The sequence below is a fragment of the Dryobates pubescens genome, chromosome 28 (assembly GCF_014839835.1).
Source record: "Dryobates pubescens isolate bDryPub1 chromosome 28, bDryPub1.pri, whole genome shotgun sequence".
Classification (NCBI taxonomy): domain Eukaryota; kingdom Metazoa; phylum Chordata; class Aves; order Piciformes; family Picidae; genus Dryobates; species Dryobates pubescens.
Genome location: NC_071639.1, coordinates 10,246,205 through 10,266,726, shown reverse-complemented (window position 1 = coordinate 10,266,726; position 20,522 = coordinate 10,246,205). Strand labels below are relative to the sequence as shown.

The window sequence follows — 20,522 nt, the reverse complement described above, 5'->3', positions numbered from 1 at the left end:
TTCTTCAAGTGCCCCATTTGTTGCTGCTTGCATCATTTGAAGTCTTGTCCTGCTGTAAAACTTGTCACTTTTTTAAAGTAATTTTGTTATTTCCTGGTAATTACTGAATCTCCTCTGCAGGCTTTTGTCATTACAGGTTTTGTTACCACTGTGCTAGGACTGGAATGTCCCCATTACGTTCACTCCTAAATTAATACGTGTGGTGCAACTAATTTTATTCTGATTGCACTGATGATCCATTTTAAGACCCATGATTTATAAGCCTGAACCACTGACTTCCAGGGTTACATGTGTCTGAAAATTTCATCCACTCTGTTTTCCACTCTGGGGTTTTCATATCAGGCTTACAGAAGAGTTACATACACACATGCTCACTTCTGCCAGGAGCAGGCATGCTGCAATCTGCATGCAATGTCTATTCTTTTCTTAGCATGTTTTCTGTTCTGAACAACTTGGAAAGCAAAACAAAATCCAACTTTGGAATTATCTTTCTGGGGTGAGACTTCCTTTAACCTTCATTATATTTGTGTTTTTAAGCCTTTGGTACAGAGAGTAGCAGCTCTCTGCCCAACAGCAGTAATGAAGTGAAGCGTTTTGAGCAGCCTGCAGTCTGCTCAGAGCAAGTAGTGGAAATGTACACAAGAAAAAGTGGTTTCATCTGAGCTAAGGGCAGATCTGGCTCCTCTGTGTGTCTTGGCAAGCTTTTTACGTTTGACATGGCACAAGCAAGGTAGAAGACAAAGATCTTTTATGCTAAGATGTGATAGAATGAGATGAAATAGGCTCAAGTTGCATCAGGGGAAGTAGGAAAAATATCTTTACTGGAGTAGTGGTCATGCATTGGCCCAGGCTGCCCAGGGAGGTGGAGTCACCTTCCCTGAGGTGTTCAAAAAGGTGCAGCCGTGCTATTTTGGGACATGGTTTAATGGCCATCGTGGCCTTGGGCTAAGGGCTGGCCTTTATCGCAGAAGCTGGGAACAACTAAGCGATTCCGTGTCTCAAAGGTCCCACAGCACGAGTTGTGTGATAAGAGGGTCATAACGCCCCCCAGCAGTTCTGTTTATCAGGGCGCCTCTCCCGCTCCCGGGAGCAGTGCTGCCTGCAGCTCGCTCAGCTCTTCCCGGCCCCGGCCTCACGCGCCCCCTCAAGCTGGAGCTCGCACGAGCGGACCCCGCTCCCCCGCGCCTTCCGCCCGGGCCCGGGCCCGGGCCCGGGCCCGAGCCTGAGCCCGAGCCCGAGCCCGCCCCCGCCGCTCCGCCGCCGGGCGGGGCCTGGCGCGCCGCAGCCGCGCACGCCGCCATGGCCGAAGAGAGGAGGCACGTCCGGTTCGTCGCCGCCGCCGGCGGGGATGCGGCGGAGCCCATTTTGCCTGATGAGGTGGCCGTGGCGGGCGGCGGCTGGCGCTGCGGCGGGGAGGGGGCCGCGCTGCGGTGGTGCATCTCCGCCGCCCTGTGTGCGGCCTTCCTGGGGCTGGTGAGCGCAGGGAGCGGGCGGGAGGTGCCTGGTAGCTGCGGCTTCTTCCCCTCCGCCGCCCGCCGGGGGATGTGGCGGGCGAGGTCACCTCCCTTTCAACTGTGTTCCAGGGGATGAGCATCGCGGTGCTGGGGCCAACCTTCGACAATCTGGCCGCCAACGTCCACAAGAACGTCAGCGACATCTTCTTCATTTTCGTGGGCCGGTCGCTGGGCTGCCTGGGCGGCTCGATGCTCGGCGGCGTGCTGTTCGACTGCATGAACGCACATCTCCTCATCGGTGAGTGCCGGGCCGAGCGCCCGCCGGGGACGAGGCTCCGTCAGCGGGTGCTCGGGGAGCCCGTGGCTCGTTTGTGGTGGCGCTGAGCTGAGCTGCGGGGACCCCCGGGGCCTGTGGGGCTGCAGCGGGAAGGGCTCCGCGCTCGGGCCGGCGGCTCGCTGGCAGCATGTGAGGCCGAGCGGCTGCCCAGCAGCGGTGTGCCCCGGGCGGTGGGCTCGCTGGTCAGGGTACCGGGGCTTGAGCTCACAAAATCTGTTTGAATTCACCGCAAAGTGACTTTGGTTTGGGAATAAAAGCAAGTACCGTTGTTTGGTTTATTTTGGTTGGTATCCAGTGGCGTGCTTGGTATAGATCACCTTGGAACGTGCAAGCTTCTGTAGTGTCCCTGTGAAGTGCATAACCGGAGGAGGCTGTTCTGGCTTCACAGAGAAGCTTCCTGCAGCCCTGCTGGGGCACAGCTCTGTGGGGAGAGCTTCCTAGAGCCCTGCCCTTTCCCGAGGCTCATCAGCTTCGTGTGCTGGAGAAAAGTGCTGAGGTTTTGGCTGGAGGTCCTTAACCAAATTAGAACTTACTGGAAGTGGGAAAACATTAAATACTTGTGATGGTAGAAGCTTGCTACTCAGTTGCTGCTTGGCTTTGAAAATGCTTTATCTCTGGAAGACCACCTTAGCAGTTTGTGGACACATGGAAACTCTCAGGTAGGGGCACAGAGCTGCCTTCATCCTGGCAGAGTTGGGCTCCTTGGCTGTCAGGTTGTCAAGAGCCACACTCAGCATCCAGACATGAAATGCTCTTTTTAGAGGTGTGTTACTGTCTCGTTCAGTTAGAGGATCTCAGAGCTCACCTGTGGCAGCAGAAGCCTTGTCTTCTGGTTTTTTTTCCCTTTCCAGTGCAGTAATGGCAGTTATGTGCCTTCATGCTGTATTTCAGGGACTGAACCAGGTATCAGGGTTCACTCTTTTCCTTGTCCTTCCTCTACTTGTTCTTGGAGAGATTCAGACAGAACTGTGTCTCCCCTGAGGACCATCATAAAATATCTCTGTCTCTTCTTTCCACTTTCCCCCTTCTTCTTGTCTTCATCTTCCTGGATCAGTTCTTACTTGTTCTTGTTCTAAGATGTCTTTTTTGGTCTCCTCTCTGTTCTCCATTCCTCTCCTCGAGAGCACCTGTAAAATTGCTTGCTTTTGGCTTCCTTGTGCATCTGGTAAGTTGGAGTTGTCTGTGTCTGGTGTTTGAGACTGTACTTTCCATAGTGCAGCTGTGGAAGTGAGTGTTAACTGCAAACAGCTTAGTATTTGCTGCTTTTCCTCAGGTGTCACAGGGGATAGCTGTCTGTCAGCAAGGCCTGGGAAATGGCTCGGTGGTAGGTTGGCCAGAGAGGTTGTCAGTGCCTCCTCCCTGGGGGTGTTCATAGCCAGGCTAGATGAGGCCTAGTTCAGAGGTGTCCTTGCCCTTGACAAGGGAGGTTGGAGTAGATGATCTCTGAGCTCCCTTCCAACCTAAGCAGTTCCAGGATTCTGTGACAGTGTTTTGCTTCTTTCATGGTGAAGTAACATTCCTAGATCAGACATCTGCAGAAGCAGCACTGCTTTGTCAAAAGTCTGCAGAAGGCTTCTAGCAGCAGATGCTACTTCCTTGGCCAATGGAGCTTTAGCAAACCAGAGTTTTCCTGATGAAATCCCTTTTGTTCCCAGTGAAAACTGATTCAGCTGAACCTTGTAACTGCTTCTGCCGATTAGGAATTGAAGTGGTTGGGTGGCATCAGCTGTTAGGATCATCTGTAACTAATAACTCTCAGAGAATTTGTGCTTCCAGGTTTTTCTGTGGTGTAAACAGGAACTGTACCAACTGAGTGTTGTGTTTCCTTTCCCAGCATTATCCATGTTTGGGACCACAGCTGGTCTTTATGCCATCCCCTGGTGTAAGGAAGCCCTGCTGCTGACTGTCTTGATGTCAGTTATTGGAGCTGCCATGGGAGTTCTGGACACAGGTAAGGGCCACATACTCACATGCTTCCTTCATGAGCTAATTGGAAACTTCAGGCAGCTGCTGGTATTTCACATGGCACATTTTGAATTTATAGAGGGGAGCTGTCTTACCTGACTGGGATTCTTGGATCATTCTGCTCCTGGGACTTCCACTGTTTGTGTCTCTGTACCAGACCTTCTCCTGGGGAGCTGGGTGTCTTTTGCTGCCTGGAGAAGACCAATTTGCATTTCAGTGAGCAGGTGTAAACAGTGTTCCATTTGCTTTAAGCAGCCTTTTCTTCACATTGCTCAGCCCCAGGGAGCTGGTGGGGTTGTGCTTCATTGGTGCCAGCTGGGGCTAAGTTAGTCCTGAGCAAGCCCTGCTGTTTGAGAGACTCTCACAGCTGCTGTTTGGAGAGTTGCCTCCCTGCAGCTGGCTGGGAGCCATTTGGGGATTCACAGCAGACATTTGCTGCCAGAGCTCACTTGCAGCAGCACCATGGCCCATCTCCCTGAGATAAGAGATACTGGCAGCCCTTGGCCAGCCTCACTTAGGTGTCTGGGAATACAGATTGATTCTGTTCTCCAAGCTGTGACTCTGTGGCGTGTGCCTGCTGTAGATGGCCTGGAAAATAACCCAAAACACTTCTGCTGGAAAGCTGTTCAAAATCACTTTCTTGGTATAGGCTTCTTATTGGAGGTGGATGTACCAGTGAGGCTGCAGAGCAGGTGTCTATAGGTGAGGTTGGTGGAAAGGTCACTTATACCAGACCTAGGGAAAAGAACCTCCCACAGGAAAGATTTCTTTGTGCATGGCTTAGAAAGGGTGAGTTAGTGGTGGCTGGCTGTGGCAGGCAGCTTGGATCAGGAGGTGAGGCCAGGGCCAAAGATCTAAGCATGCTTAGAGGTGAGTGGGTGACACTGGCATACCTGCAAGAGGGCATCAGGGAGCAACCCAGAACAGGTAGAGTGCTCTGGTGCTGCTGCAGAAGGTGGTGGTGAGCCTGCAACAGGCAGTCACTCACCTGGCACCTCTCCAGTGATGTCCCAGTTGTGTCCTGACTTTCCTGGCTTACTGAGGGTGCCTGTAGTTACTCACTAGCTGGCAAGGTACTGCTGAGTCAAGCTGGGCAGCTTCAGACAGCTTCTTGAGAAAGGACTGGCTGAGGAGTTAGCCAAGCTACCCAGACAGCTCTGGGAGTGTCCCAGCCAGGGCCTGCTTTGGTGGCTTGGCTGGTGGGCACCACAGAGGAGTGATGGCTGCCTGTGTGAGCTCTCTGCCCTGGCTCTACAGAGTTTGAGGGAGCGCTGAGAACACTGAAAGGAGTGAAGTAGGATCCAGTAGTAAAAAAAAAGGCTTGGCATGGAATAGGTTGTGCTCAATGGCCTGAGTACAGAGGTGCATTTGCTGCCTCTTGTAGGGTCATTATCCATGGCACTTGGTTTAGAAATGTTGGCTGGCTGTAAAAATACCTTCAGTGGCTGGGTGTGCTGCTTGGAAGTCAGACCTTTTAGACAGGGAAGCTTCCCAGCCTGAGCAGGAGCAGCAGGAGGAGAAACCAAGAGCAAGGCAGGAGAGTGTGACTGCATTTATTTGGAAGAGTTAGTGCCAAGAGGCAGAAGCCACTGAGCTGCAGCACAGGAATTTGATTACTGTTATTTTCCTGCGTTCTTCTCAGGGAATACTTAAAGATGATTCTCTGAGTTCCTATTTTCTGGCATCATGGTCGATCTGAGGGTGCTGTAGTTTGGTCTTTGCAGGGGTATTGCTGTGACCCTTTCTGCTTTTGTGAAGTCAGTTGGGGTAGTCCCAGCCCAGCAGAGACAGCTGAAGTTTGGTGTTTCCTGGGATGCTGTTTAATGAGGCCATGGATTCTTGGTGTTGCATGTGGCTGATTTTAACCTTTATAGAAATGAGGAGCAGTTACACTTGCCCTTTTGCAAAGGGGATGGGAGATGCTGCAGGCTGTCATCTCAGGGTACTTAGAAGCATAGAATTACAGAATTGCTTTGGTTGGAAGATATTTAAGATTGAGGTCAGCCATTAATCCAGCAGTGCCAGGCCTGCCACTGAACCTGAACACATCTATGCATCTTTTAAATGCCTCCAGGGATGGGGACCTCACCACTTCCCTGGGCAGTCTCTTCCAGGGCTTCACAACCCTTTTGATGAAGAGTTTTTTCCTCATGTCCTGCCAAGGCCTCCCCTGGTGCAGCAGTTAAGCATGGCTGTTGCTGCTGGGTGGAGCCACTGCCAGCTCCTCACTCTGCCTGCTGTGAGTGCCCTCCTAAAGCTCAAGTGATGGTGGGGGTTTGAGGTGCTGGCAGGCAAAATTTCAGTGACCTGCAGTTCTGCACATTTTATTTGCTTAAGCTGGTGGTGTTGCCAGTGGAGTCAGTGATAAGGGTGATGGTTTGGTTTGTCTCTTTCAAACAGCATTGGAGAAGAAAGGACTGAGAGGGGATTTAATAAGTATTTATCAATATCTGAGGGCTGGGGGTCAAGAGGGAGGGGACAGGGCCAGGCTCTGCTCAGCTGCACCCTGTGATAGGACAAGGGGCAATGGATGTAAACTACAGCACAGGAGGTTCCACCTCAGCATGAGGAGGAACTTCTTCACTGTGAGGGTCACAGAGCACTGGAACAGGCTGCCCAGGGAGGTTGTGGAGTCTCCTTCTCTGGAGCCTTCCCAGCCCTGTCTGGATGTGTTCCTGTGTGACCTGTGCTGGATTCTATGGTCCTGCTCTGGTGGGGGGTTGGACTTGATAACTTTTGGAGGTCCCTTCCAACCCCTAACAACCTGTGAGCTGGTGTCAGACTGAAATGACTGATGACTCCCCTCTCTGCTCTGCAGGTGGCAACGTGGTGATACTCAGCACGTGGGGAGCGGAGTCTGGGCCCCACATGCAGGCCTTGCACTTCAGCTTCGCCGTGGGGGCCTTTTTGGCTCCCCTCCTGGCTAAAATGGCCTTGGGGGGCTCCGACTCGAAAGGCCTTCCAGTGGCGGAGCAGACAAACCAGTCTGTCCTGAGGCCTGTGCCGACAGCCCCAGCTGCCCCAGCTGCCCCAGCTGCCCCAGCTGCCACAGCTCCACCAGCGCCGCAGCACCACGGTGCAGACTTCCTGTGGTCCTATATCGTCATAGGCACCTATCTGCTGGGAGTCTCTGTGTTCTTTTTTGTCTTGTACTCGAAGGCCAGCTCCACTCGGGAGAAGTCCCAGGCCTCTGTGCAGAAGAAGGTGTACGCCAGGTACCACTATGCTCTTCTTGGTCTCCTCTTCTTCTTCTTCCTCTTCTACGTGGGAGCAGAGGTCACTTACGGCTCTTACATATTCACCTATGCCAAGGTCTTTGCCGAGATGAAAGACAGCGAAGCAGCCACTCTGAACTCCGTCTTCTGGGGAGCCTTCGCGGTCTGCAGAGCCGTGGCCATCTTCTGTGCCACTTGCCTGTACCCTGGCACCATGATCGTGCTGAGCCTCATGGGCTCTGCCGTCTCCTCCTTCTGCTTGGTGTTCTTTGCCGGCCGCCCGGCCTCGCTGTGGCTGGGGACCGCCATCTACGGCGCCTCCATGGCCACCGTCTTCCCCAGCGGCATCTCCTGGGTCGAGCAGTACACAGTGGTGCAGGGCAAGGCAGCTTCGCTCTTCGTCGTCGGCGCCGCGCTGGGCGAGATGTGCATCCCGGCCGTGGTTGGCTACCTGCAGGGCAGGTTTCACCACGTGCCCGTGGTGATGTACACCGCCCTGGGGACCTCTGCCATGACCGTCCTGCTCTTCCCTCTGATGTACAGATTGGCCAAGTGTCCCCCTAAGAGTGACCGCAAAGAGGTGACTGAGGGTGAGGTCTGCAAGGCTCTGCTGTCAGTCTCCAATTCGCCTAACGAGGATGAAGAGGACGAGGAGGATGTGGCGGAGTGGAACGAAGCAGACTTTGAGGCGATGGAAATGAACAGCAGCCTGAGAGACTCTGTGGCACAGACCTCCTGGCAGAGACCTGGGGGCTCGCCAGCCGAGGTGTCTCTGCGTTCCTCTCTGGACAATGTCTTGCACACTCCCCGTGCAGTTGCTGATGGCTCCTTGGGGACTCAAGAGGAGGATGCTGACCAGGAGAAGCACGATTGAAGTCAGAGCTGACTGACTCTTTGACAATGCAATGGGACTGTGGTGTTCTTGTTAAGTGACTTCAGAATCTTTCTTCAGTGGCACAGAGCTTGGCATGCTCAGTTCTGCCTCTGTCCAGCCCTTTCCCCTCTTCCATTGCCAGTCTGCAGCTGTGTGTTGGTGAGTGGCAGAGTCCTCGATGACAGGGACAGGTGTGAGTGAGGTAACCTTGATCCGACTCAACCCATGACGCTGCCAGAATGCCTGGACTGCTCTGGAGATCAGAGCAGGAGATGTTTCCTCCATGTGAGGCAGCATTTAACTAAGAGCCACTGCAACAACTACCTAGGAAAGGAGGGGGCTGCTCAGAGCACTCGGTTCTTGCAGCGGGTTGGGGGTGCAGTTTGGAGGTGCTTTGTCACAAAATGTCACAGAATCATAGAATCAACCAGGTTGGAAAAGACCTCAGAGATCAAGTCCAACCTATCACCCAGCACCCCATGACTAACGAAACCATAGCTTCAAGTGCCACGTCCAATCTCTTCTTGAGCACCTCCAGGGATGGTGACTCCACCACCTCTTCACGAGGGAGGAGAGAAATCTCTTATCTGTGAGGCTGAACTTTCTTATCTCATGACAGGGCAATGTTTCTGCTGCCTTGAAAGTTTGTGAGACGTGAATCAGGAAATCAGCTCAGCTTTCAGGTGATGCCCCATGGCTGTCAGTTGGGGGGGGGGGGGGGGGGCGGGGGGGAAGAAGAGAAGTGTGGTGGAACCCTGCTGCAGCCCTGCCTTTGGGTCATTTAAAGTGATGTAGGGAAAGGGTAGGCAATGGGTGGTGTTAATCTGCTTTAATGCTTAACTCTGATTTACCAGCTAAAGAGTGGTGACAAATCAGAGCACTCTCACCTAGTTGTGATTTTAGTTACTGGTCCTTTGTAGCTGAAGTATTTTTTTTAAGGCTGTGTGCTCAGAACGTGCCCCTGTGGGGTTTTTACTTTGCACTTTCATTGGTGTTTCCCTTGTTCAGAAGTTTTGATTTTCTAGCACAGTGTGTTTTCACTGTGGGGTGGGGTGTTGGGTTTTTTTCTCCTCTTGTCCTGAGTGAGCAACACAGAACCTCACAGCTCTTTGCTTTCTTCTGAGGAGTTAGTAAGAAGCAGGAATCAGCTTGTAGTGAAAATGCATCATCTTTTTGGATCTCATCACCTTGAAGAGCCTCCCTCTGAGCCCTCTGCTGTTGGCACTTCGAAGCCAGTGTGGTTTTGCCCCGTTCCACTTTCCCATCTGCACTTCTGTGGCATCTTTTCCAGTGCAGGAGCCTGCACTTTAAACCTGGCCTCATTTCACTTGCTGCAGGAGGGTTCTCTGCCTGATGGAATGGTGAAGCTGTTTCACCTGTCAGGCCAAGTCCTGACAGGTGACAGAAGCCAAGTCTCTGCGGCCTGGTGTGTGGTTGGTTTGCTGTGACAGCAGAGGGAGGGGTGTGGCACAGGCACAGCTGAGGGCTGCTTTCCCTCAGCTTTCCTGTTCCCCTTTCTCCCCCTGTATGCTGCAGTTAACTGCAGTGGGGGTGTTGCCTGAGGGCAAGGACAGATCCTGCTGGTGGATGGGGAGTGACAGCAGCTTCTGCTCTAATTCTGCAGGAGCTCCCCAGCCCCCTCAGGGCAGGTCACAGGATCAATTTGGGAGAAGCTGTTTGGTGCAGTACAAGCAAGAAAAGACAGAGAAATGGTTCTGTAGCAGCTCCCTGCTGCAGGCCAAAGGCTTTACCTGAACTGAGAGTGATGTCAAACAGTTTCCTCAAAGCAGAGATGATGTTGCCAGCAGAAAATTGGTTTAAGAACCACACCTGGCAACCAGGAAGACTTTAAATAATCCCCAGTTCATCTGCTGATTCTTGGAATGTAATTCCAGATTGGAATGTCCTGCACACAAGGTCAGCCAACATGTCTTGCATAAGTGAGTAGTGAGAACCAGAAAACCAAATGAAAGCCACATTGGGAAATGTGCTCTAACCTCTTTGAACCTTACCTGCTTGCTGTGTGTGTACACAGTCAGTGTTTCTCTTCTCCTAGCAAATGTAACAATACTGTGCAAAACAAAGACTGAAGGCTTTTTACTGGCTGCATTAATTCCTGCAGCAAGCCATCTGACTTCATCCTTGTCTTCCCCCTTAAAAGCAGGAGGTTGAGTAGTAGGAATGGAGCAACAGCCACTGGGAGTGCTAAGGTGAGTGCAGCCACGTCCAGAAGGTAAAGGATGCAAAGAGCAGCGGTACTCATACCTTGAGCTGTGCAGAATCATGGCTTATCCAGGAGGATCCTGGAGGCCTTTGGAACATCTAACTTCTGAGCAAGTGAGGTCTTAGGTCTGGCCTTAAACTGGAAACACTAAACTTGTTCCTCTTGGCCCCTAAAAGCATGTTTTTAGTAGCAGAGGCTGCCTTTAATGACAATGGAGAATGGAAAGATTACAAGAGATCTAGGCCATCTCCAGCACTGAGTCCAGCTCACAACAGTTCTGGACATCCTTCATGTTCAGAGGCTGCAGCTTTCCTAGCTCTTGGTGTTCCACAGTACTTGTTTTTAGACAATGTTGGTTTTGACATGTTTAAATTTCTTTCCCAAGTAAATTGCTTCTTGGCATCTAGAGTGTAAAATTAGGATCTCTTTACAGTGCCTTTTAAGTTCTAGATCCTCCAGCAAGCTTAAGCACCGAGAGTGATGTGTAACGGGTTGAGCTTACCTGATGTCACCTCTTACTACTTCAGCATTGCCTTGCTTATGCTAGAGAAGTCATCTCTGTGTTGAGGACAAGCACTGCAGTCCACAGCTGAGAGACCTGAGTTACTCAGAATCCTGCTGTTGGCCATCAAGCCAGGCCCGAGGTGATGAGGAGCACTTGCCCAGTCCCTGCAGCGGTAAGGTGAGCTCTTGCAGGCCAGGGCCTGGAGTGTTTTTGGTGAGAGCTGAAGCACTGCTCCGTGCTAGGTGGTGCCACACACTCAGACCCCAGCCTCGTGTTTGCACTTTATCCTGTACCCGATGGCTGTGAGGGGAGGCAAAGGTTTGTGCCTTGATGGTTGGATGTTTGTTTTAGTTTACATCACAGTCTGGGGCTGCTCTATTTGTGTTTACTCTGCTCAGTGTGGGTTTCCACGGTACTGTATCATTTGACATTTCAGACTGACTTGTACTTGAATGTAAGCAATTGTGAGCTAGAGAAGGCACTCAGGTTCCTCGATGAAAATAAAGCTTTGTTCTATTTTTCAAAGCTATTGTGCCCTTCATAAGTTCAGCCTGACTTCTGTTTTGCCTAATGGAGACCTGGAAGTGTATCCTAATTTGGTGAAGGCCTCTGAGAACTGACAGGTTTTAGATCCCAGAGCTTAAGCTGGAAACAGAATCGTGGATTCTTAACTCTTACCCGAGCCGAGAAGACTCATTTGTGTTAGTGTTTGCGTGCCAAAGGAGGGAAGCAGCGGTGCCTGCAGCTGAGGGGCAATACAAACCACCTGGCTCATTTTTACCATATCATTTTATTCAACTTTTAATATGGTTTCCATTATTAACTTCTAAAACAAAATGATTTCCAGTTTAGAAAACGATGCACTGACCACATAATTCCTTTTCCATTTTATACAGTTATACAAATATTCTAAATACACATTTTGTCAAGATGGTGGCAAATAAGATTTAACTGTACAGTACATAAGGAAAGAAAATATTTTAAGCATATTTAGAAGCAATAGAAATGTCTATACAAAACAAGCCAAAAAAAACAAAAACGGAATAAAATCTTATCTTTAAAGTATTGCAACAGTCCCACAGGTTTGTAACAAAAATGTCTTTGCACAGTTCCTCACAATGCCCCATTAATAGCTAAAGCAAGACAGCAATCTGTAGAAAATAAGGTTTCAAAATGCTACACATGGTACTACTGCTTGCACAGTCTGCTCAAAGGAACAACCTACTTGGAGTCGAGCGAAACTTAGGAGGAGATTATACCAACCGACTTTAAAATTATCTGTATAAAAGTCATTGCACATCATCATCATCATCATCATCATCATTATTATTTTTACTCAGTTGTTTGAAAAGTAAAAAAGTGTATTTACAAAAGAGTTCGCAGACAAAATTATAAAGTGAATGAATGGAGACCAGAGAAGAGTCACAGGGCCTGACACCGACAGTTCCAGAACACACACCGAGGGGCTTAGCCTTTCGAGAGGTTTGCAGTGCTCCTTCCTCCAGGAAGTAAACCTGACTTGACTTCTACTTGGAAATGGATTTACAAGATGTCACACAGAGCTATTTCAACATCAGCATTAGAAAACAGGATGTTAGAAACATGGGAGAGACAGAGAGCAGAAATTTGTACATCTTCAGGAGTGAGCTATCCATAGACCGACAGATGGCGGCGGGTTTGCTTAACGCGGTTAGGGTGAGCGGGCGTTATTCTTCAGACGATAAACCCCACAGTTCAAATGGAAATCCTGGACTAGATGAGACTTGAAAAAAGCACCATGCACGATAGTCTTAGTGTGGTAAACACTGAAGGGAAAAAATTAGCACCTGGAATCCTGTAACACAGAGCATTTAAAACTGGTCAAGTAGCTGGCGAAGGTACGGTGCCTTTGACAGTTCTCTGCTGACTCTGGAGAGCTTGAAAAGCACTGGGCAGTTGAGGGACACACACTGGATCTGTCGGTCGAAGCAGCCTGTGCAGTTCTTGCATATCTGGTGGCAGGGGAGAAGCAAAACAGGTTACTGGAAACTGCACCCAAGCTGAGTGCCCAGGGCAGCACTGCTAGCACCAAGCCCTTCCCCAGCAGGGAGGGAGCCAGAGGAGCTCTGTTCCTGCTGCAGCCCCTCCTGCTGCCAGTGCCTGAGTGGTGGGCATTGCCCACCCACACGCTAGGCAAAGCCTGCGCAGCTTGGGTCCCATCATGCTGATTAAATTCACTTGGGAAAGTGAGGTGAGCAGCCTGGCTTTTAGTGGGGCAGTTCTCTGCTGCTGCTGAACCTCCCCTCTCTCAAAGTTTCCTAGGGAAAAAAGACAAACTGCTACTCTGCACAGCAAAGGGACTTACTCAAACTACTCCTGATTCAGGATAAGCTTCAATTAAAGAGTTTTGCTTTCCAAGTCAATCCCAAGGAAGATAAAAATATCCTGGGCATGCAGGGTCTGCTGCTCTTGGTCACAGAACTCTGTTAATGTAAGTAAATGCTGCTTGAAACTGCTTCCGGCGTGAGGTACCTGCCAGCACAGCAGGCACAGGTTTTCCCAAGGTAGCTTCTCCTTTGAGAAAACTAAAGGCCTCTGCTTTGCTCTCTGATTTTTAATCCTTTCCAGGATCTGCCTTTTCCAAAGACTTAGAAAGTGTTCCTGTCCTTGGCTTTTAAAATGAGTTCTTTCCCTTCTTGCCATGCTAAAATGACTTGGGCATCAGTGACCCTATCAGCCAGACCTGCATCAGACCAGAAACAAACTGCCAGCAGCTGGAGCTGCCCCTCTCAGCCAAGTCCCATAGGCAGCCCCTCACACCGTACCAGTCCCTCTGACCACTACCTGTGACCAAAAGCAACAGGCTTTAAAGGGTTTGTCCCACGTTTGTAGCTACCAGAAGAACCTCAGAAATAAGTCTGCCTTAATTCTTTTGAAAGAGGCTGTGGCTGGTTTGAATGCAAGGGATGAAACTAAAATGGTACTGATGGAATCATAGAACCATAGATCTCTAAGACCATCAAGTCCAACTGATAATCCAGTACTACCAAGTCCAAAGTACTCAAGACAGTTAAAGTTTAGTTTGTGCAGAGGGGAGAAGTCCATGGCCTTCATCTATGGCATGTACTTTTAAAGTGCATTTTAAAATAATGGACAAACAACTGTCCTAATCAGTTTTCTGCTGGCTCCAGCAGGTTTATACTCTAGGAGGATCAAAAATTTCAGCTGTAAAGGATCTATGCACCTTCAACGCTCTTGCTGAGAGGCTGAGTCACCAAACACTGACTGGAAGGTGATCCCAGGCCTTGCCAGCCTACTGTGTGTTGCAGGGACAAGAGAATGTCCTGATCAAACCCACTGATCCTTCTTTGGGGCTGCACCAACCTGCCAAGCTCTGATTTACTCCAGAACAAAAGCACTGTGAATAGTTCGAAGTACCCCGGGGAAAGTGCAAACCATGCCTCACCTTCCTTGACTGCCAATGCAGATCAGAGCAAGCACTGCAAAGCACAGCAAGAAAGAGAAGCCCACACCCCAGCAATAAAATGTTTAATGACAGTGACTTAGAGAATGGTTTTCTAGCAACAGAGCAAATCAGTGCTGTAATATATTTGTGAGCACAGTCAGCTACCCTCTTAATTGATTCCTAGCTCAAGAGAAAAACATAATCTTGGAAAAGTCCTGTGGAGAGGAAAGGTGACAAACCCCCCAAGCTAAACCACACCTCATTAGCTGGGACAAACATCATTCAGTTATTTTAATGCAAAAAAAGGGATAGTTTCTTAGCATTTCCCAACTCTCCACCACTGTCGTCATAAAAAGGCCTCAGCAAACCATGTAAGATGCTCCTAAAAAAAGAAAGAGAAAGGCTGCTCCTGTTCTGATCCCCTCCTTTGCCTTCAGTTTTACTCAAAGCTAAGGAGAGTACCAGCTGCTGTGCTGCCCTCAACAGCAACAGGCAAAGCAAACAAGCTCCAAGGTGTTTAATTCCCATTTCTGCTGCTTTGAAACCTCAGCCCCTGCCTTTGGCTGACAGACATCCGACAATGCTTTCATCATACCTTGACCAGCTGCTCTTGCTTGCGCTCCAGCTCTCGGATTTCTTGGTTGAGAATCACTGCCACATGCTGTGGCTGGCTCCTGCATTTATTGCAGATCCCATACTGGGTCAGTTCATCACACACAGGACAGTGTAAGGTCGTGAAGTACTGGGAGATTGTGCCTTTGCGTCCTTCCAGCTCGCTCTGGGCAGCTGAGGCAGCTTTTTGAATCTGTGACAAAAAGCGAGAGGTGAGGAGCTGCCAGGGAGCATCCTGCCTACATTCCACAGCCTGCTTTGTTTAAAGGAGTGTGACAGTGCCACCCAGGCTGCAGGGCACATCTTCATATGCAAAGCACTGAGTGGGTCACATCACTCCGAAGAGAGTAGGTATGCATGGTTGGGCATCAAACACTGCCTTGTAAAATACCCTTTGCTGCCGCCTCACACAAACCTCACTCCATTAACAGTCAGGACCAACCTCCAGGGAGCACAGAGGCACCACATTTGTACCCTGCTAGTTTCACTTACCCTTGGCAGCTCATGGTACCAGCTGAAGACGTCTATGCCAATGAGTGAGAACACCCTAGCCAGTGGTGGCAGGATCTGTTTGGTGATGTAGTAGGTAGCGTTGAGCCTCAGGTTGGGGTCCTGCAGGACCTCCATGGGCCTCCTGACCAGCTGTATGAGGGGCAGCCCGGGCATGCCGTACACGATGACGTAGGGCACTCGCTCCCCGACCCGCGGCTCCGAGCGACGGTCGTAGGCCAGCATCCTCCTGTTTGAAAACAGCCTTTAGAGTGCATCCAGAGACAGAGGCAGCATTATATCACTTGCTCGACTATATCAGTAGCTCTCCAGGCAGCTGAAGTCAGTGTCTATTTATGAAGCACAGGACCAAGCTGGGTTAGAACTTGGAAGACAAGCACTAGAGATATGCTCTGCAGGCAGCAATCCAGGGCTTGGATTTCATTTTACTTGGATGCTTTCTTTAAAGACCTTTTATGTTGAGCAAGGTGGCAAAATGTGCCAGCTCACCTTAGGTCTCATTGGTGAACAACAACAGGATGAAAGACTGACTTTGGGTAAAAAATGCAAATCAGGCCTGGTAATGTATTTCACAGCAGTGAGGGACAGCACTACTGCCATTTCTAACGTCTGTAATACCCATGAGTGATGGACACTGCTGGAGAGTCGAGCCCAAAGCATAACAGCAGTGAACACACTGCTACAGTGTCCTGCCTAGAGACCTGACTCTTGAACACGTGTGGCTCTTGCCAGGATTGCACAATGGCTGTGTGATGCCTTATCTCTTTTCACACTCAGAAGAAAGGAGCCAACTGCTGCAACAGCATCTGGAGATATCTCATTGCCACCCATAACCTGCCAGTCCAAAAGTCAAGAGAAAAAGCTATGTACAATTAGCACTTCTTTATCTCGTTACCTGGTGATTTCCAGGGCTGGAACACACGAGCCAGGTCTGTAAGCTGAGCTCCCTCTGTACTCTTTTGCAAAGATAAAGTCTTGCATGCTGGCTTTTCCCTCCAGTAACTTCATGCATTGATTCTGAACATACTGTTTGATCTGACTTATGTCCCGTGTTTCAAATAGCAGCTTGATAGAACACTCAAGTATCTTCAGAACCGAAGGAGAGAGGTGAGAAAGAGAGGTGTAGTTAACTAACATGAAAAAAACATTCATTCCAGCTCATTCAGTGACTTGCATGGAAACATTAATGCACCACTTAGAAGTACCAGTTGTGAACTAGAATGTTAACAGGACAGCAAGTTGCATTCTTTCCCACTCAAAGACATTCATGAACACACTACTGGACAACACCTTCCTCACTTTGACACATCCACACTCTGGCACTGTTTCAGCAGTCACAGAGGTTTTCCAGAGTATGAAGATGTCTTTTCCTCATCATCTAAAATGTTTTGCCAAGACTTTCTGACTACCTCAGCAAACAAAAGAATTTGGACTAAAAAGAAAAAGGGAAGTAAATCCTCTTAAGTGGTTACCTTTCTTACTGGCATAAAATATGTTGTGACTTAAGAGACTTATATTTTTCAACCCCCTAATAGAGAGCTTAAAATAAACAGGCAAGGAAGTTTATCGTAAAGTAATTCTTAGCTAAACTAGATTTGAGCTGTTTAGGAGACACATAAGCATGCCTCACTCATCCTGGGGTAATACTTACTTCAAATGAACTGGAGCAAGAATGGTCTTCTAGAGAACTTACATGGGGGCTGAGTGCTTTCTGTGGGGTTTTAGGGGCTGAACGACAGCAGTTAAGATGCACAGTGCAGGTGCTTGTAATGCTGGGCAAGGTCTTCAATGGATTCTTTTTAAATGGCCTCAGACAACTCACAAGACTGGAAATGCTGAGAAAGGGAAACATGCAATAACAGAATGCTCTAATTTCGTTCAGGAAGAAATCCAGGAGTATCTTACCTTGGAAACAGCAGGACAGGAGTCCCTTCGGACTGTCTCGATGCCCTTGGCGTCAAATACTGGGTCCTTCTGGTCCAGTGTTTCATACATGTAACCCACATACCTCTTCTTAGTTTGCAGGACACATGGCAAGTAGACCTGGAATGTTTAGAAAGAAGGTAGCTCCATCTGGCATGTGTTGGCAGTATCAGGTGGCTCTGAACACAGAGGATTTCCTAAGGAGTCTTTTGCTTTGTTGGTTCTTTTGTGATACTTGGGTTTTTCTGCTTTGAAAACACAATACTCATGAAACCAAATAAACTAGATCAAAGCACTGCTAAAGAATGCCTGAGGAAGTTGGGATTCAGTGGTTTTCCCTTCTAAAATCACTTTGTTTCATCTAGCTGTAGAGGCTCAGCAACCTGAAGCTGAGATGAGAAGTGACACATGGTGTTAAGTTGTTTCCAATACCCTTACTTTTCTGGACTGCATCTCTCAGCACTTTTAGTGTAACTCTGTTACCTCTCGTTCTTGAACAGAAAGCAACTCCACTTTAAACATCAGAGAAGGTAACCTTCCCAGCACAAGTTGTGGCTTTCAACATTCTGTTTTCAAACTTCACCTAATTATGAGATGAAGTGGGCAAAGCATGCTTTAAAAATGCCTGTGCCTGGAGAAGGGTTTCCTCATGAACGGCTTTTTAGGGCCCTGGTCTCTTTTGCTTGTTTCTCCAATCTCTTAGTGCATTCCTCATTGTGTCACTATTCCTTAACCAGTTTTAACAGGCAGAATAGGGAATAATTTCTTTGTAGTATCACCAGGATAACACCACACCTTCCTGGCTCTGATGAAAGAGGGAGCAGTGACTTTAGATTGCCTCAAGTAGAAAGTGGCCCTGCACATAGCTGTTCCATTTCTTGAACGGATGCTCCAGCTTTGAGTGAGGCTGTGCCAGGAAGCTACCCTAGGAGCCTACTCAATACTCTGACCCCTAGGTGGATGAGGGCACTTGAAGTGAAATACACACATCTCAAGCATCTCCTTGCACCTCATTGTTTTTTTAGTCCCTTCAGCCTAACAACACAGAATTGCCTCAGAGTGGGAAGGGCCTTGTACAGCACCCAGTAAGGAAAGCTGCCCTGCCTTCCACACCCATTCTGACTGTTCTTGCCAATGGTTTTCTGCTGTATTTTCTGAGAAAAGTGGCCATCTGCTTACAAACGTTAATGGAACCTGTTGAGCCAGCTATGTACTTTGAAAACAACCACAGCACCTGAACCGATTGCTAATGACTTTCTAGTGAGAAATGTCCACCGCGATCAGTATCACCTTGCCTTGCTCTTCTGAAGGCTGATTGCCATTAATTCTTCTTCCAGAAGCCTACTGAATGGATTTTAGGGTGTTTTATTTTCTGTGTGTGTGTCACGTGGGCATATCCTGTGCCAAGGCTGGCTGAAGAATAAATATCAAGCTTGTAATTAATGCACTGGAATCACGTCAAGGAATGTTATACATTTTCTCTACCAAGCTGCACACATTGCTTTGACTGCATGTATGGAATACAAAACTGAGGGAGACGTTTCCAAAATACTGATGAGACAGGAATCTCAAATTGCCTGCTGCTGCCAAGCACAGCAGGCCACCAGGCAGCCTTTTGTGAAGGTGGAAATAGTTCAGATTGCTATGGATGGTGCAGTGCTGCTCGTGACAAGGTCCCCGAGGCATTAAGGAGCTTACAGCGTACCTGCACTACCAGTGCAGCACGCCCCTGTGGGACATCCTTATGCAAGCCAGGAAAATGTTTTCACCCAACACACTTGAAGCAAAATGTTTTCCTTTTACCTTTTCAAACTTCAGTTTAACAGGTTTGGGGTTTGTTGCTGTTACAGCTTCAGCAATTTCTTGGCCGATCTTAAAAGACTGCTCCTTGGTGGCTCCTTTCAAGAGTACAAACATGCTACAAGAGATCAGACACAGGAAATAAGCACAGTCCCTGGAACTTTTAAGCTATAGCTTCCTGGTGGCAAAGCAGAGATGTTGTTAGCAATTCTGTCCCCTTGTTTCAGCTAGAAAAGCCAAAAAGCTGAGAAACTTCAGTATCTAACTCAGTATAAGAGGAGAAGTGCCAGAGGCACAATGAACAGCATGACTCTGGTGAGTGAGGCAGGGAACGTGACAGCTTCCAGGCACTGCAAGACTTGAGTTCCCAGGACTGAACTGTGAGGAGCTCTGGCTACACACCTTTTTCCCCACTGTGGGCAACAATAGAATTTTACTTCCTTTCTCCAACAATGTCTTTGTTCTTTTCTCTGGTGAAGCTGTTAACATAGTATCTCTGGGATCATGGAATCACAGAATCAGTAAGGTTGGAAATGACCTCAGAGATCATCAAGTCCAACCTATCACCCAACACCTCATGACTGACTAAACCATGGCTCCAAGTTCCACATCCAGTCCTCTCTTGAACACCTCCAGGGACAGTGACTCCACCACCTCCCTGGGCAGCACATTCCAATGGCCAACAACCCTCTCTGTGAAGAACTTTCTCCTCACCTCCAGCATAAACTTCCCCTGTCAAGTCTTCCATCAGATCTGGCTGAAATCAATCACTGCACTCACAAGTCCTTAAGGAAAGTCAGCCAGACAAGCTTTGTCTCCTGTGGCTGAAAAATTATCCAAGTCTAGCAGCAGAGATAGACACATCCTAGAGCATGGCTGTCATTTAGATGATAGACTGAGTGAGGAAGGGGAGGTATTTCTATGATGTATCTTTGCATGTTCTGAGTTGCAGCCACTTCTGAAGCCTAGAGGAGTGCCTTTCTCTCACTACCAATGCGGAATGTGTTTTCCAAAGCAAATTTGCATCAGAAACAGGCAACTCCCCCTGCCTCTGAGAAATAACTTACATTAATTAACACCTGAAAAAAATAGGACTTCCCCCCCTTTCTGTTCCACTTCTCAAAAGAAAGGAAACCCTCACTCAAAGGGCTTTCTTAGAGTCCTAAAAGCTACTCCAAGAAAAGAAATGTTATTTACTTTGCATGTTCTGAAAGAGAGGAAACCACATCCCAGCGTGGGTCTGCATGCTCTTTTCAGTACCATACATTCCCAGTGTTGGGATGGAAGAAAGATGTGTCTGTGAAGAACTGCTATGGTTTCAAACCCCTGTAAGAAGCAGAGCATGGCTGATTACCTGTCTGTGTCACCATACACCACGTGAGCACCCCATTTTTTGGTCTCATTCACCAGTTTTATAGCACGCTCCAATGTTTCTCTGGCTTTGTGGACAATGCTGTCTCCAACCTGCAAAAATGAAAGGTAAACTGAGAAAAACCTTTGTTCTGCTGCCAGACTCAGTACCAGCTCTCAGTAAACACAGCCTAGCCTTGCCTGAGCTATGAAACTCAGTCTACTGAGGCAATATATTGTACTTCATGGTTTAAATGCATACAATTAACTAAAGAGGCTGCTTACAAGAAGTGAAGGAAGAGCAATCA

General features: G+C 48.8%; 2 protein-coding genes across 2 annotated transcripts in view; one reads left to right on the top strand and one right to left on the bottom strand.

Annotated features, from left to right (window-relative positions):
* The first annotated feature begins 1,383 nt into the window (after positions 1–1,383).
* Positions 1,384–8,137, top strand: MFSD4B (major facilitator superfamily domain containing 4B). The gene is made up of 4 exons (XM_054174041.1): positions 1,384–1,473; positions 1,584–1,752; positions 3,626–3,742; positions 6,575–8,137. Exons 2-4 carry the CDS (start codon positions 1,587–1,589, stop codon positions 7,843–7,845), a joined length of 1,554 nt encoding a protein of 517 aa, XP_054030016.1. The 5' UTR covers positions 1,384–1,473; positions 1,584–1,586; the 3' UTR covers positions 7,846–8,137.
* Positions 8,138–11,604: 3,467 nt separating this feature from the next.
* The window catches only part of REV3L (REV3 like, DNA directed polymerase zeta catalytic subunit), an 86,134-nt gene continuing 77,216 nt past the window's right edge, over positions 11,605–20,522 (bottom strand). Inside the window, exons 26-32 of the mRNA XM_054174083.1 lie at positions 20,219–20,328; positions 18,868–18,982; positions 17,047–17,184; positions 16,037–16,227; positions 15,124–15,370; positions 14,615–14,824; positions 11,605–12,565 (exon numbers count right to left, since the gene is read on the bottom strand). Of these exons, the coding sequence (XP_054030058.1) occupies positions 12,425–12,565; positions 14,615–14,824; positions 15,124–15,370; positions 16,037–16,227; positions 17,047–17,184; positions 18,868–18,982; positions 20,219–20,328 (1,152 nt within the window). The 3' untranslated portion in view covers positions 11,605–12,424. The remainder of the gene's footprint in view (positions 12,566–14,614; positions 14,825–15,123; positions 15,371–16,036; positions 16,228–17,046; positions 17,185–18,867; positions 18,983–20,218; positions 20,329–20,522) is intronic.

What these genes read in the sequence shown, in the direction of transcription:
- MFSD4B (XM_054174041.1), top strand. Translation starts at nt 1,587, where the DNA reads ATGAGCATCGCGGTGCTGGGGCCAACCTTCGACAATCTGGCCGCCAAC. An exon ending in GAACGCACATCTCCTCATCG is followed by an intron (nt 1,753 to 3,625) that starts GTGAGTGCCGGG and finishes TTCCTTTCCCAG; the next exon opens with CATTATCCATGTTTGGGACC. An exon ending in CATGGGAGTTCTGGACACAG is followed by an intron (nt 3,743 to 6,574) that starts GTAAGGGCCACA and finishes TCTGCTCTGCAG; the next exon opens with GTGGCAACGTGGTGATACTC.